Source organism: Puma concolor, chromosome A1 (genome assembly GCF_028749965.1).
Source record: "Puma concolor isolate L17-30 chromosome A1, mPumCon1.1.hap2, whole genome shotgun sequence".
Taxonomy (NCBI): Eukaryota; Metazoa; Chordata; class Mammalia; order Carnivora; family Felidae; genus Puma; species Puma concolor.
In genome coordinates this window covers 213,469,313-213,496,201 of record NC_141667.1, presented here as the reverse complement: position 1 = coordinate 213,496,201, position 26,889 = coordinate 213,469,313, and the positions used below count along the sequence as shown (strand labels likewise).

At 38.4% G+C, this 26,889-nt stretch overlaps 1 protein-coding gene across 2 annotated transcripts in view; it reads left to right on the top strand.

Moving 5' to 3' along the window:
* VWA8 (von Willebrand factor A domain containing 8) overlaps positions 1 to 26,889 on the top strand; it is a 364,304-nt gene that overhangs the window by 119,472 nt on the left and 217,943 nt on the right. For both annotated transcript variants that reach the window (XM_086711392.1, XM_086711387.1), the window contains 5 exons: positions 3,677 to 3,837; positions 6,048 to 6,161; positions 14,633 to 14,801; positions 17,107 to 17,184; positions 24,904 to 25,019. In XM_086711392.1, the coding sequence (XP_086567518.1) occupies positions 3,677 to 3,837; positions 6,048 to 6,161; positions 14,633 to 14,801; positions 17,107 to 17,184; positions 24,904 to 25,019 (638 nt within the window). The remainder of the gene's footprint in view (positions 1 to 3,676; positions 3,838 to 6,047; positions 6,162 to 14,632; positions 14,802 to 17,106; positions 17,185 to 24,903; positions 25,020 to 26,889) is intronic.

The following is a 26,889-nucleotide window of genomic DNA, read 5'->3' as shown; positions in this document are numbered from 1 at the left end:
GTGACCCAGAATCTTAAGAGATATACGGATGTTTTCCAGGAATCTGAATGAGAAGGTGAAGTGTTGAAGGTTAGACAATGGTAGCTCTAAAGGAACTGGATTTCATGTCCTGTTGTTTTAAAATTTTTAAGGAAATGCAGAAAGAGGAAATGGTCCGGGCTCTATGATATCATTAGTACTATTTTTATTCTGTTAAGTTCAAAAGTTTCAGGGATAAGAAAAATATATGCAAAAACTGGGATATGCATCTTTTTTTTATTTTATTAGTGTACCTTCAAAATAATCATATGGAGCAAGCACATTTTCTTTTTTTAATTTTGGCCTTCCACTTGCTTTGGGGATGTGTGAGTAGGCGGGAAGAATAAAGAAATGATATATTTTCAACAATTTCATGACCCAGTGTATGTTAAAATAAATACAGATATTATAACAATTTCACAGTACTAAAATACAAATATTCTATGGACTGGAACACTTGAAAATGCTGTTACTCTATTTTAGAGATTAGCCTGTTGTTGAAATTAATTCATATCACTGAGCAATTCAGACTATGCTGAAAAAAAGCCTATCAATATAATTAGGTTTGATTAGGTTGAGTTGGATGAAAGTTCAGCTTTATTTTGGTGTTCTTGCACTCTTGCACAATCAAAAATAATTTCTGATTTTAACTCATATTATGGAAAGTGGGGACAATTATCTCTTTAAGGAAAAGCTGGAATCTCCCTCTTTTCTCCAAGTACAGGCTTTTAATTATGAAAACTAGAAGCTTGTATTAAAAGGAATGTTTTCGTCTCTTTCTCAGGAGGATTTTTATTTTAATGCGAAGTCATACTAGAAGTGAAGAATGACTCTTTTTTTGCATAATAGTGTAAGAGAGTTTAGGTGGTAAAACTGAAGTGAGCTAGTCTTCCAAGAAATGCCAAGTGTTTTCCATTTTTTTACTCCTGTAAGGATTGAAGAAAGGGAGAGTATTTCTGGTCTGTAGTTGTGGCTGGCTGGCATTAGCAGCACCGAGCTCTGTTGATCTATGACTGCTCCTTATGTAGCAACAAATAATCTTGTTTTACTTCAGTCAGCGATGGCTGTCTTACTGGTAAATATTTACTCATTTGAACGAGGCAAGTTTTGTTAGGCATTGAATGAATTAACAAGATGTGAAAGTATTTTGGAATCCTCATCAAATGAAGCGGTGCTTTTTTGTAGCGTTCACAGAATGGTGATTGAGGGTATCTTGGTATGAGAGTAAGGAATTTTCTCTACTGAAATTAAAAAAAAAAAAAGTTACCAGTTGCCAGCCTCAGCCACTTAGGAGTCTGAACGTCCCATGGCACCGTCCCATTCCTCACCTCCTTTTCCTGGGCCCACGCAAAAAGACTCAAGAGCTCAAATGGGTCAGGATACCATCTATTTGCAATATGAAGCTGGCATTTTCAAAATTAAAACCCATCCATTCCTTTAAAAATATAGTATCAATGGGATGCTCTCTTCATCCCCTCTGAATACCAATAGGAACACCTGAAGGAAACAAGGCCTACTCCTTCCTTTTTTTTTTCCTTCATTTTTTTCACCTCTTAATTTATACTCTTTTGTTACACATTTTGTACATCCTTGTATAATCTCATAATTCCTACTAGAATAAGAAAGGGATATAAATAAATAGGATGAGACAGACTTTCACATTGAGTCAATGTTTCTATTTTAAAGCAGTTTCCCACTTGAGGGGGCATTATATAGGCAATATAAGGTAATGTTACAAGGTGGTGAGCCCCACCTTGGATCTGCTGAATCCAGATCTTCAGGGTGAGAGGGGCTTATGCTTATGCTTATGTATTTTCCAAAATTTCCCCCAGCTATTTCTGATATATATCTTTGACTTAGAAGTACTGTGCTAAGACATGTTTTCTATTTGTTTTATTCTCTAGAACAATACATGATGTAACTCTGTAGTGAATATTTTTCTGAAATAATTATTGCCAAGAATTTTTTTTAATTTACCTATTTTATATTAATTTTAGAAAGATTTATTTGTGTATTTGGTTGTTTTTCAGAATTTGATTATGAAAATGACCCACAACGATTTATTTTGATTTGTCCTATTTTTATCCATTTTTTGTTCTTACATGGGTAGGAGTGATCTCATTCTCACTCTGAACTGTCTCAGTAAATGCTGACGATGGTGATCAATTTAGTATTGACTATTGCAACTATCACTGGCTGCATAGAATGCCATGCTCATATAATTTGCATAGAACTTAAAATTCATAGTTGAAGAATTAAATGAAATTAATGAGCTAAGCCAAATTTTGATAAGGTGTCAAAGCCAGACCTTTAGGGCTATGGGGACTTGGTGAGTTTGAATGTTACCGTTCTCAAGTGCTTTTATGATTCAGTATAGGCCTATTCACACTTCCTAAGTCAGTACTTTTTTGATAGTGAGAAAACTGAAATGATGAATACTTACATTTTCATCTTGGCTTCAGTGTAGATCTGTTGCCATTGTGAATATAAGCAAATGTATTAGTTTTCTGTCTTCTTGAAACTGGAGTCGGATATCAAAGAATTTACAAAAGACTTTAAGTTTCAGGATAAAATCGATTGTAAAAGTTGAAATTTTGTTTGCTATAAGTTGCACAAAAGTTATCTGAAGGGATAACAGAAAGCAAACTATTATCTTCATCATTAATACATGTAAGAAAAAATTATTCATGTTACATGGCACCTCGAATTTTTTAAAGTAAGCAGACATTTATATGCCACTGCTATTATAGTTTGCTTAAATCTGTTACACTGCTTTAACACAAGCGCATTCCGTGTGTGCTTTAAAGACTTGCTTGTGAGTGCCATGCTGTTGTTTGTCAATTCCTGCACCTCATCTGACGACTGTCCTCCTCGGCTTCCTCCATTTTCAGACCTCTTTAAATACACTGAGTCATTGTTGGGGCGCCTGGGTGGCGCAGTCGGTTAAGCGTCCGACTTCAGCCAGGTCATGATCTCGCGGTCCGTGAGTTCGAGCCCCGCATCGGGCTCTGGGCTGATGGCTCAGAGCCTGGAGCCTGTTTCCGATTCTGTGTCTCCCTCTCTCTCTGCCCCTCGCCTGTTCATGCTCTGTCTCTCTCTGTCCCAAAAATAAATAAACGTTGAAAAAAAAAATTAAAAAAAAAATAAAATAAATAAATACACTGAGTCATTGTGATGGGTTCCTAGCATGGTTTTTCAGGAGACTTTAACTATAAGACAATGCACATTATTGATAAGCATCGCCTCCCATTGAGTTTGTATGGCCTCTACTTCTTAAAAAGGAATCCACACATTTTGATCCCTGCAAAAATAAAGTTGATTGAATTGAATGTCATTACAGTCAAGTGGAAATGAATGCCATCTAAATGAACCAAATGAACATTTCAAGGGAGGGGGAAAATGCTTAATAAGAAGGAGAGGGGGAAGAGGCCCTCACTCTTACTATGTTATGTGGATGAGTAACAGGACCAACCTCAAATAACCAGGAGAAGCTTTTGGATATCTCGCTCTTTACTGAATTGGAGAAGACGACTTCCCAGTTAGAGTGTGGAATGTTACGTTCAGAGAGGTACCTAACTCTAAAGCTAAGTAAGCCACCAACCTTAGTTTCAAAACTAATTCTGCATTTTCTTTGGTGGGTGGTGGCACTTGGTTCCAGGATATGACAGCACGTGATCTGCTACAGCAGAGATACACTCTTCCCAATGGAGACACTGCTTGGCGGTCCTCACCCCTTGTGAATGCCGCTCTGGAAGGAAAGCTTGTCCTCTTGGATGGCATTCACCGCGTCAACGCCGGCACACTCGCTGTGTTGCAAAGGTTTGCGTGAGTCACACACACGCAGAAAAACACACCATGGAAACAGTGGGTGGGGACTCTATCAGTCTTTTTAAACTGGGTTATGTAGAGACTGAGAAACTTAATTCTGTAACCAACCAGAACAGAAGATGTTTCTGTCGTTGTAAACAGCAGCGAAACTTCAAATAATGAACATTTTGGGAAAAACCACTGTCAGAGCAGCAGTCTCTGTATAAGAGTGGGAAAAAAAAGCTGTCAGGTGTTAATTTTGAAAGACTTCGTATATGCTGGTTGATACATGCAATAAGTTACACAGCTGAAGTTTCTACGATTTGTCAGTCACTGCTTCACTGTTTATAAACTCCTTATGAATCATAGATCTAAATTATTCGTTGGTCATGTTGGAATTTTTTTTGAGAGAGAAAGGGTAGTTCCTTATATAAAATGTGTAATAGGTGTTTGATGATATTTTATATAGACTAGAAAACTCACTTTGTGGTTATAAACTTGAACATTTATGTAACTATTGTTTCCTTATTTCCCTTTAGGTGGGGAAAACATTTCTAATTAACTTCTTTAGAGTGTAATGTTAAGAGAAAACTTCATGTGTAACTTTCACGGGAAATATATCTATCCCGTTATTTAAGAAGATGAATGATACCAACTTTTTGTTTATTCTGTCTTGATTCTGTCATTTGTAGATTTTTTTTTAACTATGGCATAAGCCATTTCCCCAACTAAATATTCAAAATTTTTTGTCACATCCTGAGTATAATTAAAAATTCCAAAAATAGGGGTGCCTGGGTGGCTCAGTTGGTTGAGTGTCCGACTCTTGATTTCGGCTCAGGTCATCATCTCCTGGATCACGAATTCAAGCCCCACATCAGGCTCTGCACTGACACTGCAGATTCTCTGTCCCCACTTGAACTCTCACTCTCTCTCAAAATAAATAAATTTTACAAAATTTTCCAAAGACATTGTTAGTCCTAATTAAGTTTGAGAGCATTTGAAAATAATAATCACAACCTTTCAGTGATTGGCCATAAATATTCCATAGATTTACAGTATTTTTTTTTTCTTCTGAATGGATAAATACAGACACAAACAAAATAATAGCCCTCTCCTTTTATTGGTTATCCCTTGCCCTTAGGCCAAGCACTTAAGAGGAGTGGCTATGAGTGCTTACTCTGTACTGGGCATTGTGCCAGGCCAGTGCTTCTCAGGTTCTCAGCCATAATCACCTTCCAGGGATGCGGCTTTAAAACTACTGAGGCCTGAGCTCTGCCTCCTCAAATTCATGTATAATTGATCCAGGGTGAGGCCCGGAAATGGGCATTTTCAAATCCTTCCTAGGGGATTCTAATGTGCTGCCAAGATTGACAACAACTGTCATAGCATCTGCCTTACATTAGGTGTTTACTTTTCACAGTGATACTAGGAGGTTGGTATTATTGCCCTAATTTTATAAAAGAGAAAAATTTAGAGAGATGGAGTAGCAGTTCTCCCCCTCCCCAGGCAGCTTATAAGGTGCCGAGCTAGATTTGAACACAGATCTGACTGAGTCTGCTGTCCATGCTCCTGACCCCTGCGTTGTGCAGTCTCCCCTCTCCTTGTTGTTCACCGAGTGGAGGTCCTTGTGGGGCAAGTGTAATGCAGGCTTCAGGAGACTTCAGTGGTTGGTGCTTTTCACCCTCTGCAACATCTGGAAGGGAGTGCTCTTGGTGCTATGGATGGTCAGGTCACCATCGTAGTTTGTAGATAAAGCAGCACCAGTTATTTCATTATAAAGATCTTTGATATTTTAAAATCCTATAGTTCCAAAGATAGAAATTTTTTGGAAATACTATCCCTTAAAGACTTACATTAGACTCAGAGCATGTACCACTTGCCTTGGTTATTAATATGCACCTCCTGATGGTCCTGAGTCGCTCATTCGGCTGTTTCCTTGCACCTCCTTCCTCCTTCCCCTTTCCAGCTTCTCCTTGTCCTTCTCCTCCCCACTGTCCACATCTCGTAACCATGACGACTGCTCTCCAGCACAGAAACCAATAGTTTTGCCAAGTACAGCAGTACTAGCCAACTTGAAGTTTCAAAAGACGCCGCTAACAAAATTGTTAGACTCCATTGCCCATAAGAATAGACGTGATTAAAATGTTAGCCGATTCTACCTCCTGTAACTTCAGCATTCAAAACAGATGAATTTGTTCCCTGACTTTCGCCTCTCCCATTAGGTTGATCCACGACCGGGAGCTAAGCCTGTACGATGGCTCCAGGCTGCTGAGAGAAGACAGGTATATGCGCTTAAAGGAGGAGCTACAACTGTCTGACGAGCAGCTGCATAAGAGGTAATGTTGGGTGCACTGCCCTCGTTCTTGTGGTCAAGTGTGCCTTCTTTTTATTATCCTTCTAAACCGAGGGCCAAGCCAGGCTAACTTCGAAGAATTTAATAGTTTGTTGTCCTGGGCATGCTCATAATCTGGCATTTCTTAAAACTTGGGTTTACGACCCAAGGTATGTTCTGCCCTCTCAGCCGAACTTTCACCTAAGTGTTTGAACACTTCATAAGATCCTTAGTGCTCAGAAGGTAACCCCTATTCATTGTCCTGATGACTCAGTTTTTGTCCTGTACTTTGTTTCCCTTCAGCAAGACAAAAACAAAACAAAAACAACACCAAAAACTCTGTAATTTACTGGGTCCTCCCTCCCAGGAAGTGATGGGTTATTACTGAGGTAAGCCACCTGATACAGGTGTGCCCTTTGTGGCTTATTTATATATTCCCTCCTAGAAATGTCACAACCAAATGCTATGTGTGAGGCTTGCTCGGATCCTGAATCAGGAAATAAAATGGAAACAGCTATAAAAGATACTTCGGGACAATTGGGAAAGTTAAATTTGAAATATATACTATATCATATTGAATTAATATGAATTTTCTTAGATATCATAATGGTATTCTGGCTATGAAGGAGAATATTCCTGTTCTTAGGAGATGCACACTGAGATATTGAAGGGATAATGTAAAAAAATGTCAGTGACTTACTTCCCGACGTTTCAGGGGGAAAAAGACATGAACGTGTGTGTACACGAACACAACACACACACAGAGAGAAAGAACAAGTAGGAATAAGAACACAAAGTGGTAAAATCTTAATAAGTGGTGAAACCTAGGTAAAGGATGTATGGGTGTTCATATGCTATTCTTTCAAATTTTCTGTGTGTTTGAAAAATTTCAAAATATTTCCTCCAACTACACACCACTTTGCTTTAGAGGAGGTTTGGCAAATATAAGTTTTCTGTCTCATTCCATTTCCATGGATATTTTGACATAATTAGAGATTGCTACCTTGGCAAATATGTAGTGACTTAATCGAATCTTATTTAATTAAAGCTTCCCCTCCCCACAAAGGGCTTGCTGACATATTGAAAACGTTAAAATTTTACAAATGATAATTAAGTGTGTTTCTTATTGTGTTTATGTTTTAAGGAGAATTTTGTTCAAAAATTTTCTTGGAAGTTTTTATAGAGAGGAAATATTAAATTCCTTACTGCTTCTGTGTAAGTTATTAAAAAATGCACTTGATTATACACAGCTATTTATGCTTCTAGGGTAGACATCCTTGAACTCCTCTAGCCCAGTGAATAGTTTGAGTGTCTAGGGAGGTAAGTTTTAAACATTCCTCTCATTTCATACCTTTTGTATTTTGTATTTTCAGGGAGCTGGATCAAAACAGTGGGGCAGTAGCAAGCCTGCTTGTCAGGCTCCCTTAGGACTTCAGGAACATTTGTATTTGTAGTCAAATGTCCAGGAAATGACAGCCCTGTTTCCTGAGAAGGACCCAAGTTCTCCCTGATGGTCACAAGCGGTTTTACAAATGAAAACCATTTCAGGAACAGAGTGGCCCTGTACATCATGTTGAGGTTGTGGCTCAGACTGGTCAGTAGGACTTCCTTCTCAAAGTGTCCTATCTTCATCACTATTGATTTTCATCACTCCCATGAATACAAACCAGGCTCAGTTCTATCTCAAGAGGTTTCTCCGAGTAGGTGGAAACAAGTCTTAAGAGTGTTGCTTGGTTTCTGTCATTTACTTTTTATTTTTGTTTGAATTTTGTGTCATTGTTAACCATGCATGAAACTTGAGCCAGATAGTTTTTCAAGGCATCTGACGAAAAATACCAGTCCCCTCTCATCAGTCCTCAGACACTTTCCCATTTCCCACACCCCAGAGACGACTACTTCTACTCTGAGCTGTTTCTTCAAGGTACTTACCTCCATATCACTAAATAATATACTTTTTTTTTTTTTTTTGTAGTACCGTTGACACACAATGTTACATTAGTTTCAGGTATCCAACATAGTGATTCCACAAGTTTCCATATTATGCTGTGTTCACCACAAGCGTGGGTAGATACTATCTGTCCCCATACATCACTATTGCAATATCATAATGTGCTTTCATTGATACTTCTTTATCTTGCAGTATTTAGAACTTCACTCAATGTCTGCATTATTATCACAGTATAAGGACTGTATACAGTCGAGTCATTTAGTAAAATACAGTTGTTTTTCCTGTCTTGCATACATTTTGTTTTTCCTAGAGTTAGCGATTGTATACATATGAAGAGAGGCAGATATGTAGGTAAATAATTACAATGCAGCTTTTTTTTTTTTTTTAATTTATTTTTGAGAGAGAGACAGAGCAAGCAGGGGAGGGGCAGAGAGAGAGGGAGAGAGAGAATCCCAGGGAGGCTCTGCGCTGTCAGCATGGTGCCTAATGTGGGGCTCAAACTCACAAACTGTGAGATCATGCCCTGAGCTAAAACCAAGAGTCAGATGCTTAACCAACTGAGCCCCCAGGTGCCCATTACAATGCAGCTTTTAAATGTTAGAACAGAGATCTCTACAATAATGCTATGGGAACACAGAGGAGGAAGTGACCCTGTTTTCCATGTATTTATCACTTTTTCATTCCAGGTATTTCCCCTCTTGTCTAAATCTCCTCTCGGCGTGTGCAGGCACATCAGGCTTTTATCAGGTTTCCATCTTTTCTTTCGTAGTGCGTCCTGACTAGCCCTAATCTGGACCTGCTGTCCTTCATACTTACAGCACAAATGTCATGCTAGATCTCTGTCCACTCCCACTTGCCCATTTCCTCCGGTTTCTCCTTCTGCAACTTTCATCTGTTAGGTGTTGAACCTCTTGGGCTGAACTTTTAATTTTCTCTCTTGTGTTCGGCCAGTTTGTCAGGACTTCATTGACTTTTCAGGGGCAAAATGTCTAGGAGTTGATACTTCTCTGTCTGAAATATTTCTACGAGTTGAAATCCTAATTCCTTTCCTTATCAGTATTCCTCCTTTTTTGTTTTGTTTTGTTTTGTTTTGTGTTTTGTTTTTTTTGTTTGTTTGTTTTTTGGCCTGAGAAACATGCTATTTATTTTCTTATGAACATAAACAGTTTTTCTCTATTTCATTGCTAAAGAGTCATGTTACAGAATCTTCTTCACTCTGATGGATGTGGATTGTTAGTAAATTTCTTTATCTTTTCCTGGCTAAACTTGATTTAATTTTGTGGCCCATTTTTGTCTTACTGAGAATAAATATGTTCTCTTTTAGGGTCATAATAGGTTATAATAGGGTAGGTTATAGTATGTTAATGCCATTGACAGTATTTCTTTCAAGCCTGTGTTTATTAGGTAGGAAGAGGACAGTTTGACCAAAAAGAATACAGCATAGTATAAAGTGGGAAATTTGTACTCAGTGAGGAAATTGATTTATTTCATGAGTTGTTCCTATAAGTCATATGACCCATTATCTAGTGTGAGTTGATCCTATATGCTGTGCATATCTAACATGTTACTCTTGGCGTTAGTATTTGAACTCTATATGAGAAACTCAGTGTCTGAATCATCTATCCCTTTATTTCTTTACCTAAGCACAGACTTGAAGTTCAGTGAAATCATTATTATATCTGATAGCCTTTAAACAAACTCAGCTATGAATGCTTTGTTTCCTTGGGGGATTTTGAGATAGAGGAAAAGTCAATGTAGAATGAAGGGAAGGCAGATTTAAGAGCGTCTTTGCCTCCGGACCCAGTTTGATAAATTTGGATACCTGTCTCTTTTCAGATAGGACCAATTTTCATATTTGTGTTTAGCAAGACTTCTTTAGTTACAGGTAACAAAAAAACCTTAAATTTTTGCAAATCATGTGTTCAAAGGAGAGGCAAGGATGCAGTTGGACCTCAGGAAATAACTGCAACCCAGGACTTGAATGTTGCCAGGACATTGTTGCTCTGTACTTCATCTCTTTGTCTCTAACGTCACAGCACCTGGCACATAGTAGACCACTTAGCAAATGTTTTTGGGCAAGTGAGTAAATCTTAACCTAGTATAAATTCTAGGAAACTTAAGGTAAAGGTAATTCCATTAATCCAGTTTTAGACAACCTTCTGAGCTAGCAAATGTTTCTGATACCACAGTGCCTAGTATTTAACAGCTACTAGCAGTGGGTTACTGTGCCTGTCAACTTCATAGTGTGAAACCCAGTTTCTAAAGAATTGTACTTGACTCCTTTGCTGACCTCTGTTGTATTCTAATTCTAATTCTTCATGAAGATCATATGTCTTGATCTGAATGCTCTGCAGGCATTGTCCGCAAGTAACTACATAGCTAATGTGCTCTTAAATATGGTGTAAGAAATGTTAGCAACTTTCCTTCCCTTGCTTCAAGACACCAAGAATACAGTGGACGTGGTGGTTAGAAATAGCATGATGGCCACGCACATCAGACACCATGCCTGCATTTCTCACAGGAAACACGGACCAAAATAGAATTGCTTCCTTTGATGAGAAAAACTTCTTTGGGGAAAGGGAGAGTACAAATACTATAAGCTGCTAAATATGTCCCTTCCTGCCATCGGTCAGAGCCTAGATGAGGGGGCTGAGAGTTTCTGTGCATTACTAATAGTTTGTTTTGCCAAGAAAGGGCTTATGGTTATCTCAGGGAAGCAGTAAAGATTAGTGGCCTAGTCTCAGTTATAATTATATATAGTCTGGTGTTTTGCATTTTTATTGAATATTTTATTAGTATTAATTATGAGTGAACATCAAAAATGGTTTACAGTCTCCAGTTTTTCTAGATCGGTATTGAACCATAACTGGACGTTGGGTGTAATCCTTGATAGATTAGCTTCTCTAGACCCTTTTATTTTTACTCCTGTGTTAGAAGATAGGTAGGATCTCAGCATTCTCTCCGCCTCCCCAGAAACCTCAGCATCTTTTTAGTAGCAATGTAGGCCATGTAAATTTTAAAATTCAAGATAGACCCAGGATTTTCTGCCCACGTCTTTGTGTTTGATTCTCAGCAGATTCTGATTTTGAAAAATTACCGTTTTTTTTTTTTTTTTTTTATGGTCAAGGAAAAGTTCTAAACTCTGTGTCTATAAAGAATCTAATTATTATTGTATGTTGTGGTTTTGTCTTTTTGATACAGAGGATGCACCTTCTCTAACAAATTAATTCATTTAGATGAGCTGCTCTGCTTTTGGGTAGAAAATCATTATTCTCAGTCCTTATCAGTTACCTCCATTGTCCTTGCCATCAGAGGTCTTCAAAAAGTTTCTTGCTGTGATGGTTCTTAACAACAGTAATATATTTATTTAGTTATTTAGCATCTGCTGTCATCCAAGTACCACCCTAGACCTCGTGTGCCATAAAGATGAGCAAGAAATGTGCCCATGCAGTTTGCTACATTGCATCGGGAAAAAAAAGGTGAAATATGGGCTGTAGATAGAACTACATAGCCTGTAGGTTCAGCACTAGTCTTATAGTACAGAAAGCCAGTTACAAGATCCTCTTCTGGTTTATGATTAATGTCTTTATAAAAACCTTCTATGTCATTCTTTCAAATTCCTCAATATACACATTTGACAAAAATGTACTGTATAATTTCCTTCCAAAGATTAGACTTTACTGAAGTCTTTCTTCTTTTATTAAATGAATAGCTTTTTTGACATATAATGACATATAATAAACTGTGAATATTTATAGTGTACAGTTTGATAATTTTTATATTTATATATACTTATGAAACTATCATCACAGTCAGGATAATGAATACATCTGTGACCACCACCCTAGGGTATCCTCAGATCTCTTGGTAATCCCTCTCTCTTGACCCTTGTCACCCTCCTCTGCTACCCTCAGACTCTGCTTCAAGTTACTTGATTTCTCTTGTATTTTCTAGAACTTTATATAAATGGGATCACACAGTATATACTCTTTTTGATCTAACTTCTTTTACTCAGCATACTTATTTTGAGATCTTTCATGTTGTTATGTATATCAATACTTCATTCCTTCTTATCGCTAAGAAGCAGTGGAAAGTGCTTTTCTCTCTACAACTTATGTGCCCAAACATCTTGACCCCAATACTTCTATTCCTGAAATCTTTTTAAAAGAGCACTTTGCTTTTCTCATCTTTAATTCTTATGAAATAGTTATTTATCTCAGTCAAGCCATATCTTTAGTTTCATTTGTTATTTGTTGTTGTTAGATTATAGTAAAATGAACATTAATCTTAGTTTTAACTTTTGATAGTGCTTGTTTCCTAATTCTCAACTATTTACCACATATTCAGCCTTTGTATTACACACCAGTGTCTTAAAGCACCCGAAAGTACATGGCAGATCCTTAGGAGTACTCTACTCAGTGGCTTTCAGAGGTGGAGATCCTATCATCATCAGGAAATGACTTTCCATATAACCTATTTATATGTAAGGAAGCCTTTGGGGTGACCTAGCAACAAAACGGTCCTTATCCTGTTATTCAGTAGTTTGCTGGCTGTTTTCATAGTCAGTATACACTTCTCTGCCTGATACATCAACAGTCTCGGAAACTGCCACTCTTTAAATTGGGCCAGCTCACTTGGGTGTACCCAGCTAGAGTCAATACCAAAAAGCAAGCCACAGACCATGTATGTTCCAAGCAATGATCATCACCTATTTAAAGTCAACCCCCCTAGCTTGCTCTCATGTTGCTTGTTCTCATGTTAATTGCTCTTCTGGTACTAAACCCACAGCTCAGCTGTGGTCCCTGCTTCCTGATCTTTTGGTTGAAGGATATAAATTAGACTTCCTCTTTTGGCTTACTTGTTGGATTTTGGCTTTGTTTGTTCCCTGATTTAGTATCCCTCATTATCTTGAGTAAGAAACTACATCTGCAGATTTAATTTTGTGCAGTGAAAGCACAAAAAAGCAGCTCTGTCTCTCCCACCTTCTTTTGTCCCAGCTAGGAAAGAGGAGGAGCAGGGATGAATCCAACATCTGTTGTTGGGCCACGAAGCAGGAGTTTTCTGGATTGTAGCAAACCACTTGGCAGGAGTGGCAAATGGAATAACCTTCCCTTTTAGCTTTTAGATGACAGGATTCTCTGTGTCCAGGTTCTCTTTTGTGACTGTCTAATTGCTGGCGGTCCTCAGTGATCATGCTATCCTCAGGCCTTCCGGGCACTGTTCATGCTGCTGTTCTTTCCTGTTTTCCCAGAACAACTCCTTTGGACAGATCATTCCCATGCCCTGCTTGAATATCTGTAAATAAGGATTTTTTTTTTCCCACCTGGAGAAATGAAATGCTATCTGGTAGCTTTCATGAATTCCTCTAGACCTTTCTCATATGACCATTTCCAAAAACTGCTTTTCCCTGGTTTACAAATCATGGAGTGGCCTCTAAATGTACAGATCACATGGTCAGAGAGTCCATGGACCTACCTGTTTTATTGGGAGGACATGGTCTTATCTGAAATCTTCAGAGTACTTATCTGATTCTCTCCACACATTTCCTACCTCCTGATATTCTAGCCGCCTAAGCACTTAACTATTGGTTTCTATTATAACAGTTAATGGCAATGAGTATTCCATTTCTGGAGAAATGCCAGTTATGTACCTATATTTTTGTTTTTGTGAAGATCTTGGCAGGTGTTTGAGTTTCAGATCTTCTTTCACATAACAAGGATGATACTACCCTCTAAAGTTGTATTTCCACTGGGGTTTAGAGTATAGTTCATAAGAACTGACAATATCACCCCATGATTAGATCATGATAAGGGGTGTCTAGTCCCTTCTCCAAAACATACTAAGTCATTTCATAAACCAAGGCGAGTCTTATCTTCTTCCTCTGTGTGTCCTAGAATATTTACATCGTCAGATTCCCTAGCAGAGATCACTTAAAAAGAAATCACAATATTTCCTAAAAAATGACAAAAGAGTGAATGATCTAAAAGTTGAATTTTCTCTACTTTTTGAAGACTATTCTTATTGTCAATTGCAAATTTTAAATTTAATCCAGCCCCTGTGCTGCTTAAATTTTCTGTGTTGTAAAAAGCCTTCTCATCCTGGATCATACTTCTTGGTCTTTCTACGATTTACATAGAGTGGGCTCCTTGCAAGACAGGAGATTTTGAGGGGATTTTGAATAAAGAAAAGGAAGCTGTGTAATGAATGTGAATTGGAGGGGATTTTGTTCTGAGGGACTTTGGAGAAATTTTGCTGGACATGTAACAGCATATCCCAAACAGTGGTTTGTGCAAGGCATGGAGACCATCAGTGGAAATAATCCAACATATTTTAACAGTAGGTGATTCTTTTTTGTGTTAATAATAGGTTCTTAGGATGTCCTGATTTTTTTCAAAGCTTGTTCTTTGGATAATAGCTTTGACTATATTAACAGCAACATGATGGGGTTATCACTGCCTAGGCTTTAGCTCCCATGACCTAATTTCTAATATGAATGATTATGTTTGTTTTATTTTTCCCCCCCTTAGATCCATTTTTCCTGTCCACCCCTCCTTCAGAATCATCGCCTTGGCAGAACCCCCTGTCTTTGGAAGCACCACACAGCAATGGCTGGGACCAGAATTCTTAACCATGTTCTTTTTCCATTATATGAAACCACTTGCCAAAAGTGAAGAAGTTCAAGTGATTAAGGAAATGGTAAGAGTGAGGCTAGCTCTAGCCTGTGGCCTTCAACTGTTCCTTTTTTAAGGCACTCTGACACCTGCTGGAGTAGAGTTGGACATTCCTGGCTTTTTCTTCCCATTTACTCCCACATTTCCTGATATAACGGTCCTCATACTTCAGCATTTTTTCAGAAACATATGGAGGGTCTGATAAAATACAGATTGTTGAGTGTCTAGGTCTGGGGTGGTACACGAGAACTTGGCATTTCTTAGGTGATGCCGATGCTGCTGATCTGGGGAACACACTTTGAGAACCATGGATGTAAGCTAGCTCTCCACTTTCCTCATATGGAGGCAGATTTGGATTCCTTTTCCTCTTCTAATCAGCCAAAGATGATCATTTTAAGTTCCTATACAGGGAGGCCAAATATATCTTAGTTCCTTAGATTTTAGAATATATAAAGTAATGCTGTTCCCCTCGATACTGTGATATATCCTGTACTTACCTGACCAGTTACCTGGTGGCTTGCAGTATACATAATGCATTATTTCAGTGTCTGCCTTAACCAAGTATTGTGCTTAACACTTGTGGAACTCCAGAACTTCACTGTTCAGTGTAGCTCTAGCCACATTACAGAAATTTTAAAAGTTCAGTTTCTCAGTCATGTTTCAAGTGGTCAATAACTATATGGGGCTTCTGTTTACCATGTCAGACAGCATAGGTAAAGAACATTTCCATCATCATAGAAAGTCCTCCTGGGCAGTGTTGTTCTAGATCACGAATAATTAACTTTATACATGAATGCACCCATCCCCTCTGAAAGACCAGAATGAGCTGATTAATTTTAGGTCTTGTGAGCATGATGGTGAATAAGGGCATAGGCTTTCAAGTCAAGTAGCTTGCTTTTAAAGTTTTTTTTCTTTTTTAATGTTTATTTATTTTTGACAGAGAGAGACAGAGTGCAAATGGGGGAGGGGCAGAGAAGAGGGAGACATGTAATCCAGAATCTGAAGCAGGCTCCAGGCTCTGAGCTGTCAGCACAGAGCCTGATGTGGGGCTCGAACTCACAAACTGTGAGATCATGACCTAAGCCGAAGTCGGATGCTTAACCGAATGAACGACTTAACCCAGGTGCCCCCAAACAGCTTGCTTTTAAATGCCAAATCCGGGGCGCCTGGGTGGCGCAGTCGGTTAAGCGTCCGACTTCAGCCAGGTCACGATCTCGCGGTCCGTGAGTTCGAGCCCCGCATCAGGCTCTGGGCTGATGGCTCAGAGCCTGGAGCCTGTTTCCGATTCTGTGTCTCCCTCTCTCTCTGCTCCTCCCCCATTCATTCTCTGTCTCTCTCTGTCCCAAAAATAAATAAACGTTGAAAAAAAAAAAATTTTAAATGCCAAATCCGCTATTTATTAGCTCCCAGATCTTGGGTAAATTACTCAACCAAAGTTGGGGATATATCACAGGATTGATTAAAAGAATAAATGAAATAAAGTATATACTGAAAAGAACTTAGAATTTTCAAGTTCCAGTCACTTAAAAATCATCAAAGGAATCCTGAGCAGTTTACTTCTGAAATGGTTGCGTCATACCAGTCATTGTTCTAACATCTCTGTGATATTTTTATTTATTTTAAATGCTTATTTATTTTGAGAGAGAGAGAGAGAAAATGAGAGAATCTGCAGTGTTAGTGCGGAGACTGATGTGGTGATCTCACAGTATATCCTGAGCTGAAATCAAGAGTCAGATGCTAAATTGTTACAGTTCAGGCAACAAGTGTGTGTTATTTGGGCCATTGTTCTTCACAGTTCATTGATAAACTGATTATACCCCTTAGGTGTGTGGTTTAAAAGCCCTTGAAAAAATGAACAGCTTGAGCATCCAGTCTTTGTACAAGGATACCTTATGTCACTTTGTAGATACAAGATGATGATTAAATGAGGGAGTTTGGTTTCAGTAAGAAAAAATGCTGAAATTAGAATTTAAAAAATCATGCTGAAGCTAACAAACAGGGAAATAATTATGAAAAGTTTTTTTATGGGCACATTTTGTGCCAGTTTTTAACTGAGCGACTCCTTTCATCTTTTATCCTGGTGATGGAAGTGTAAATGAAGGGCAACTTCGCCTCAGTTACCTGATGGTTAAAGAGAAAGTAGAGGTGTAAGTGTGTCCAGAGAAAATGAATAAGCAAATTTAGCTAGGAGTTAAACATGTTACCTATCATCAGAGACTTTCTAAAAATGTAATTCTAATATTGTTTGCTAACTAGCCATAATTTCTGGTTGATTGATCAGATATCCCAACTTATTCTTTCTTTCTTTTCTCAATTCTCTCATAAAATAGGTCCCAAATATACCTCAGGAAGCTTTGGACAGATTGTTATCATTTGCACACAAACTCAGAGAGACACAAGATCCCACGGTAAGTCTGGGCTTTTTCCCATAGGATTTTTCGTTGTTGACATGCTGCTGCTTTATGTTCTCAGAGTTTAATGCTTAAAAATCTATTTTTCAAGCTGGTATTTTTATCTCTTATGCTGTGCTTTGCCCTGTGCATATATTTCACTCTCTTGGTGGTTTGAACATTTGCTCCAGCCACTCGTGGCTGGTATCATACAAAAACCAGTAGCTCTAGAGGAGTGCTTAATGTTCTTAGGGGTTTCACTTCTGCTACCCTGGTCTCCTGTGCTGAGTGGTCTCACCTAGTCCTTTGGCTTCAAGTACGACCTCTTATGTTAACGCCAACATATTTCTCTTCAGCTTCTAGCTTTTCTCCTTGATTCTCTGTTTCTAACTGTATTTCCGTCTTGGGATGGTATAGGGGCAGAAAACTTTCCCTTTCCTTCCTTCCTTCCTTCCTTCCTTCCTTCCTTCCTTCCTTCCTTCCTTCCTTCCTTCCTTCCTTCCCGGTTCTTTGGTCAGCCTAATGATTAAATGGACATGAGACAGATTAACAGGAGAAAACCCAATTTGATGTCATATGTACGGGAGCCCTATAAAAATATTAGACTTAAAGAAATGACCAAAGCAGGCAGCTTTTATACCTTTCGGACAAACAGTAAACTTGTGAAGAATTAACAAGGCAAAAAGTTTGAGCTTGGGATGGTAAATTAGTGACAAAGTAACAAAGTTTGTTTATATTGCCATCTTAGCCCTTTGTTCCCTATTTCTGGCTTTAAGGATGTGCTCTACCCTCCTGGGACAGAGAGGGTGCCTTTCAGGTGGGAGATTTATTTCCTGCTTTTGGGGGACAGAGGAGGGTCAGAGTGTCCTTCTCATACTGACTGTTTCTTAAGTAACTTTAATTCAAAATAATAAACATGTCAAAATGGCATACTTTGGGGTGGCATATTATGTTCCCCCACCCTTTTTAAAATTTCTTGCCTAACGTTTATTTCAGCATTCACAGTTGAAAACATTTTTGCACTGTTACAAAAACTCCCCCCTGTCAAAAGTCCAATACACTCAGTATAATTCATGCTCTATCTGGGGTGAAATGAAAAGGTTATTGGTTTTTAATCTGAAGTCTTCAAGCAATAGTTAATATTTTAAATAGACCAAAACAAGTTGTATATTTTCCCACAGAGGAATAAAAGGACTAATGAAAATGTTATTGGCTTTGGGCTGGAATTTTAATACCTAAGCCTGGTTATATTATGCCAATCAGAATCACGATTGGTGACTGTACATGCATTTGAATAGCAAAAAATAGAGAACTAATTCTTTAATAAATGCAGCTTGGTAAGCAAAACCTTTTAAAACACAGGGCACAGGGGGCACCTGGGTAGCTCAGCTGGTTAAGCATCCCACTCTTGATCTCAGCTCCGGTCTTGATCTCAGGGTCATGAGTTCAAGCCCCACACTGGACATGAAGCCTACTTAAAAAATACACAGGGCACATGGGGAATAAAAATAAGGGACTTGATGCTTAAAACATTGGAAACCACTGTGTATGTTGGAAGGATCAAGGACTGTCACTAACTCTATGAATCTCGGTGCTCTCATCTGTAAAATGGGAAGTGCCATCTACTTCATAAGGATGTTGTAATGATTAAACATGAAAATGTATGTGAAGAATCCTTTTCGTGGTAGCTGCTTAATAAATGTTCATTTCTTTCACTGCTCAATGGGATACTCTGGGATTGCTGTAAATTCAACCTATCTTATACAACTGAACTGTCTTTCCCCTTTAAATCTATTCCTACTTCCTTTTTTAATCCCCCAACTTTGTTAATAATCTGTCTCCTTGCTTTCCCACTATCTCCACTTACCCTGAAAGAAAATCTCATCAATTTAGCATCATGATGTCTCATCCATTCTCTTACCTATTATCAGAATTGTCCTGGTATTTGGTTTCATAATCTTTCTCCTGGAATATCGTTATTTCCTTTTGACTGCCCTCATCACCAACAATTCATTCCTAATATGACCCTGTGTTACTTTCCTGTGCCTGTTTAACAAATTACCATAAATGGTTTGTAACACTGGAAATTTATTTTCTCAGTGTTCCGGATGCCAGAAGTTTGGAATGCGTATTACTGAGTTGAAATCAAGGTATTAGCAACACTCCCTCGGGGGCTCAAGGGGAGAATCTGTCCCTTGCCTCTTCCAGTTCTGCTGGTGACCAGCATTCCTTGACTTGTGGCCTCGTTATCTTAACCTCTGCCTCCATCTTCACATCACCTTCTCTTTTGTGTGTCTGTGTCAGATTTTTCTCAGCCTCCCTTTTACGAGGATACCGGTGATTGCATTTAGGGGCTACCCAAATAATCCAGGATAATCTCTTCATCTCAAAGTCTTTAATGTGGTCTACAAAGTCAGCGTTGCCATATAAAGTAAAATTCACAGGTTCCAGGGATTAGGATGTGGGTATGTTGGGGTATAGGGGGTGGGAGCATTTTCTAGCTGTCACAGGCCCCCTACTAATAACTCCTGGGACCTCATCTGCAACTCTGCTTCCTTATTTGTTCTTTTCAGCTATACCATTCTCTTTCTCGTTCCTTAAACCCACTAGTGTCTGCCTCAGGGCCCTTGCCACTCAGCATTTCCTCTGGCTAGATTGTTCTTCCCCAGATAACTGTAGCTTTGCCCCCTCCCCCTTTTGGATTTGCTCAGATGTCACCTCTTCAGAGAGGCCAACCTGAAGCACTCTATTTAGAATCACGCTTTCCGCCCTTTTCATTCCCAGCTCTCTTTGGGCTTTCAAGTTCCTCCTGAGGCTTAACCTTTTGACATAATATATGTTTCACTCACTTTTTTAAATTGTCTGTTTTCCCTGACTCAAATTTATGTTCCAGGATGACAGGGATTTTTGTTGTGGTCCCCGCTGTATCCCCAGCATCTGGAATTTGCCTACTGTGTAGTAGATGCTCAACAAATATCTATTAAATAAATGAATGAGTGACTCTTCCTTGTTATCTCTGGAGTGGCCTTTCCTGAACTGTTAAGGGCTGAATTCTCCGCTTACAGACTGAAGGACAACCCGCTAAAACATGCATGCCTGCCAAGTTCCATTTGGCTGTGTGCTGCCCTCCTCAGCCTCGCTCTCTAGAGCCTCTCTTGAAGCACCCTCAGGCCTCCCGCACTCCTCTTCTTACTGGTTCCTGAGCCCAGCACATAACCAGATGCCTCCACGTCAGGTGATGCCCAAAATGTGCTTTCTCCCTGTCTGCTCTCCCGCAGGTCCTTGTTCCGTCAGGTCTCTCTCAGCCCCTCAGGCAGAAGTAACCTCAGTCTGCAGTCTGTTTTCATGACACTTGACGTAGGATTGTCTTACAGACCTGTGGTGGCTCTATCTCTGTTTATTTTTATCTCCCCAACGACTGTTTGAACTCCTTGTTCATTCTTTTAGTTAAAAATTTTTTTATTACATTTATTTATTTTTGAGAGATAGAGCAAAGCGAGAGTGGGGGTAGGGGGACAGGCAGAGAGAGAGGGAGACACAGAATCTGAAGCAGGCTCCATGCCCTGAGCTGTCAGCACAGAGCCCGACGCGGGGCTCGAACCCACAAACTGTGAGATCATGACCTGAGCCGAAGTTGGACACTTTACCGACTGAGCCACCCAGGTGCCCCAGTGTTCATTCTTTTATTCCCGTTTCCCAGCCTGGTGCCTGGCACATAAGAGACACTTAATAAATGTTTGATGAATGAATGAATAAAATGACTAATCAACTAATTACTAATTTATTAACACATTGTCCCTAGAGTTTTCTCTCCCAGAGAATGTTACATTTTCATAAAAGAAATAATTCTTTAAGAGGAAAAAGAGAGAATTTATTTGAAAAAATTTCTGATCAGAACCTTCATATTTTTAAGCTGAATTACTGGTACTAATCATGCTAATACAAAAAACCCTTGAAGTGTGCTCTTAAACTCCATAACCATGGGAACTAAGAGAATGTGCTCATATCCTCACATTCTTTTTTGCAAGATGAAACTCACTTAGAAATGTAATGTTATAAACGTTAAACATGTTAGGAATTTTGTAATTAAAGTGCATTCTCAATTTCTAATTGATAATGTGAGAGAAGAAATAACCAAACCCTTTATTCAACACTTAAATGGCTCAACATAAAGCTTTGTTCTGATTTTTTTGACACTGGATGTTTTCATAAAGCATTTCAGTATTATCAACTGAGAAAGCTTGTGTTTTTCAAATTCATTAGAAAGTCCTTACCGATCACTGGAATGAAATGTGAAGCCTGAATTCAATGTCATTCTTCGATGAGATTAGAATATTGTATACTAGGAAGTTACTGTACTGTTTATTGGGACTCTTGTCATGAGAATGCTCGGGTTGGAGTCATTAGTCATACATTTTCCATGATGAAAATAGGAATTTTTGTGGACCCAGGTGTTAAGAATGGGAATTGCTGAATCATATTAGGCTTCTGATACTTTAAATCATACTGGCTGAAATAACCTTATCCTCCCTTCTTCCTTCTTTCTCATATCCATCAGGTGCCAAGTTCTCTGAAATAGTTGTTGATTCCTTCTCTCTACTCCTTTTTGCCAGTGACCTTACTGTAGTACCTCATCATTTTATAGACAGATCATTGAAGGAGCTTTCTGTTTCCTGTCTCAGTTCCCCCCGTCCTTCACTTACTTTGCATGCTCCTGCCAGATTAATCTTTCTAAAATCATATTACCACTTTGTGCACAAAAGAAGTCCTATTGCCTTTCGGGGTAAAGCCAAACTCCTCCAGGGGTCAGTCCCAGGTCTTTGTTACTTAAGAGCAAGTTCTCCAGCAAGACCCTGTGATAGAGCTGGGCTGGTTTCCTCACAGTCTGCACGATTTCTGTTTCTTTTGCTTTCATGCCTTTGTTCATAGCCTTTCTCCTGCCCACTTGAACAATTTAATTTTAAGCCCCTATAGCAGTTGTCAAGTGCTTCACTTGCTTTGGCATTAAATTATATGCTATTTTGAATTGCAATTCCTACTTTCTTATATTTAAATATTGCCTCCATGTCTAGAATGCAAATTTGTTGAAAACAAGGATGAACCAAATGTTTGCTTACAAATGAGTTCTTTGAGACATCGAATGTGTTTTTAATAGAAAAAAGGGTACATTGTAAATGGTGATCTTGCTCCCAACCTAGTCCCCAGAGGACTCTTTAACCCATGTTGTAGCTGAAATACAACTCTAGTATTAGCATAACAGCATCTCATGGAGCCGTGAAATACCCAAGGGAGAGAAATCACTTCCTTTTGTTCTTCCTTGGAACATGCAGAAATCACCTCAAGTGAAGTGTTGAAACAAGCAAATAAACTGTGTCTCTGGCATTGTGGCATCCTACCACCATCCATCCTGAACCCTCTGTTCACTTCTTGGAGTCCTCTTCTGTGTTCCCTTAGGGGCTCACATGTGCCCTCATTTCACCCTGGCCTGTTCTTTAAAAGTTCTTCTCTCTTCTGGTTTTCAGTGAAAACTGCTGTTTCCTAATGCTGCTGATCTAAATCCAGTAATAATCTGATACATTAAATTCATACTAAAGTGTAGGTCATATCACCTTCCTGTTAGATTTTCTTCATTTTGAAGAGGCTGACTTTTAATAATAATTGATGACATTTGTTGAGCATCCATGTGACTGACCTCTGCTAAGAGAACAATTTTCTCTTTTGTCCTTTTTCTTTCTTTTTTGTTCTTTCAAGTTTTTATTTTAATTCCAGTTGGTTAACATACAGTGTAATATTAGTTTCAGGTGTAGAATTTAGTGATTCATCACTTACATATAACATCCAGTGCCCATCAAAACCAGTGCCCTCTGTAATACTTACCTATTACTCATTTTTAACCCATCCTCCTGCCCATCTCCCAGCAACTCTCAGTTTGTTCTCTATAGTTCAAAATCTATTTTATGATTTGCCTTTTTCCCCCATGTTCATCTGTTTTGTTTCTTAAATTCCACAAATGAGTGAAATCCTATGGTATTTGCCTTTCTCTGACTTATTTTGCTTAACATTATACTTTCTAGCTCCATCCACAGCATTGCAAATGGCAAGATTTCATTCTTTTTTATGGCTGAGTAATATTCCATTGAATATAAACACCACCTCTTCTTTATCTATTCATCAGTCAGTGGACATTTGCATTCTCTCCATACTTTGGCTAATGTTCATAATGCTGCTACAGACATTGGGGTTCATGTATCCCTTCAAATCAGTATTTTTTTATCCTTTGCATAGATATCTGGTAGTTCAATTGCTGGATCATAGAGTAGTTCTATTTTTAACTTTTTGAGGAACCTCCATACTGTTTTCCAGAGTGGCGACACCAGTTTGCATTCCCACCAACAGTGTAAGAAGGTTCCCCTTTCTCCACATGCTCCCCAAGAGTTGTTTCCTATGTTGTTAATTTTAGCCACTCTGACCAGTGTGAGGTGGTATCTCATTGTAGCTTTGATTTGTATTTTCCTGATGATGAGTGATGTTGAGCATCTTCTCATGTGTCTGTTAGCCATCTGGATGTCTTCTTTGGAAAAATGTCTATTCATGTCTTCTGCCCATTTTTTAATTGAATTATTTGTTTTTTGGGGTGTTGAGCTTGATAAGCTCTTTATAGATTTTGGATATTAAACCCCTCTTAACAATCTTAAAGGTAAAGGCATTATTATCGCCAACTTAAAGATAAGGAAACCGAGACTTTAAGGTGTTAACTAACCCACCAAGCTAATACATGGGAGGGAGCCTGATTTGTCTGATTCCAAAGCTTAAGAACTTTATATTATGCTGCCCACTAAGATAATTTCAAAATCAACAACAAATACTATTGGTACTCACATGTCTTGATTTCTATACTAGCAGCTCTATTAATTTTAAAAGTGAAATTATCCTGACAGTGTAGGGAAAGGGTTTCAAACTGCAAGCTGCCACCCAAGTGATAACACTGGTTGACAGCTCTGTGATCAGCAACCTGAACTGTCCACATTTCCTTTTCTCCCTTTTAGAAACCATCGATTTACTTAAAGTTCTAAGCATTTTCAGGGTATCTTAACAGTGCAGCTTTGTGTAGGCGGGGGCGGGGGGGGGGGAAGAACAAATAATTCATGGCACAGAAAAGCTATTTGTAAGTCAGGTGTGAACTGTATTATGTAACATCTTTCCTTCCTCCAACCTCTTCCCCCCCAACCGCCAAAACGTGTGTATACAGCACTTAGCTCAATGAAAACACTTCTGTCAAATTTAACTTATAAACACTTTTTATAGATTTTTTTTAAATCTATCTTTAACGATTTTGTTTTAATTTTTTTTAACATTTATTTATTTTTGAGACAGAGAGAGAGCATGAACAGGGGAGGGTCAGAGAAAGAGGGAGACACAGAATCTGAAACAGGCTCCAGGCTCTGAGCTGTCAGCACAGAGCCCGACGCGGGGCTTGAACCCATGGACCGCGAGATCATGACCTGAGCCAAAGCCGGACGCTTAACCGACTGAGCCACCCAGGCGCCCCTCTTTAAGGATTTTTAAAGTGTAAATTGGCTTTTGTTTATTTTTATTTGTAATCCATTAACAGTACATGTTTATTTTAAGTCTGGCCTTGTCCATCAGGAATAATGAGCTGTGCCCTGATACTCATCTAAAGGGACTTTCGGCAGGTAGAAACAAGACTGTCATCAGGCTGTCCTTGTCTTTTGATAGGCCCAGTCATTGGCAGCATCACTATCTACCAGACAGCTGTTGCGGATTTCTCGTCGGCTGTCACAGTACCCTCATGAAAATCTTCACAGTGCAGTTACTAAAGCCTGCCTTTCCAGGTAACCATATTCCCCTTTCTCACTGAATTCAAGCTCCTGGGTCTTTGCTAAAACGATAACGTAAGTTTAATTGGTAGTCAGTTCTCACAGGTCTGGAGAATGTATTGTCTGAATATGTAGCTATTTCAACCTTGTGTTCAGTTTTTAGAACATATTTTATCGTTCACATAACAGCAATTTTAAGAGATAGTTTACAGATAAGAAAACTAAGTCACTTGCTCTAGTCAGAGTAGTGAAGAAGTAAAGGTGGATTTGGGATTCAAATGCTGTGTGTCTTCTGAGCTAGTGTTCTTAAGCACTATACTGAGCATCTCCCAAATTAGCTTTGGAACCTTCCATGCTTGATACACTGTTCTGTTGCCTAAATTTAACAAAACTAATGTCTTTTCAGTGTATACTAATAATACTTTTATACCTGTTTGGAAATTATTATAAAATATTGGCTTAAAGAATTTTCTTACAAAATCACACTTGCATGAAATCATTTAAAAAATTTTTTTTTAACAGGCACCTGGGTGGCTCAGTCAGTTAAACATTCGACTTTGGCTCAGGGCTCAGGTCATGATCTCACAGTTTGTGGGTTCGAGCCCTGCATTGGGCTCTGTGCTGACAGCTCAGAGCCTGGAGCTGCTTTGGATTCTGTCCCTCTTTCTCTCTGCCCCCCCCCCAAAATAAATAATAAACATTTAAAAATTTTTAAAAATTTTAAAAAAATTTTTAACATTTTATTTATTTTCAAGAAATAGGGACAGAATGTGAGTGGGGGAGGGGCAGAGAGAGAGGGAGACACAGAATCCAAAGCAGGCTCCAGGCTTCGAGCTGTCAGCACAGAGCCCTACACAGGGCTCAAAACCACAATCTGTAAGATCATGACCTGAGCCGAAGTTGGGCACTCGAACCAACTGAGCCAACCAGGCACCCCTATTTTAAAATAATATTAAAAAAAAGGATTAATAACAATACCCAATAAGCCCAGAGTTTTCTTTTAGGCTCTTTTCATATAATCTGGCAATTATTTTTATGGTGGTTCTGACTATTGTCCATTCATTCCTTGATATATAAAAGGAATTAAAAGAATCTATTTTCAGCTTACGAGAATTTATAATTGCCTTCTATCAATCTTCAGTTTGGTGGACAATTTTTCTTATAGTTTAAGTAAACTTACTGCATTGCAACCTAAATTTGTTCTCTCTATGCTGTATCCAGCTAAAATAAAGCTCCTTTCCAGTGTCTTTAATTTTTTGAAAACCTGGTAATCCAAAGCATTTTACAGACCATTCCAAAGAACAGACAAACAGCAATTCACTTTTAATCTAGTATGATTTTGGTAACTGAACCAGACAAGAATAATGTATGAAAGGAAAATTACAAATCACAATCATGGAATAGGTGCAAAAGTTTTAAAAGAAATGCTAACAAACTAATTCTAACTAATTACATATATACATATATACATATATATATGTATGTGTATACATATATATATAAAATCATGAGCAATTTTGAATTATCTCAAGAATGTGAAGGAAGTTTAATATTCTGTTTTTTAGTTCATTATATTAACAAATTAGAAAAAATATTATTTTAATAAATGAGTAAAAAGGATTTGATGAAACCTAACAACCAAACCTAAAAACAAACCAAAGCAAAAACACCAAATTCTTAGTAAACCAGGAATATTCTTAGTAAACCATGAAGAGAAGGAAAATTCTTCAATCTGATAAAAGGTATATACCCCAAATTTAGAGCAAACATATTTATGATAAAATACACATATTTCCTTTAGAATTAGGAACAGAACAAGAATGTCACCTATCTGTCCTTTCAGTCAGAGCATTTGCCCAAAATTATCTAATTGGCTACATAAAAA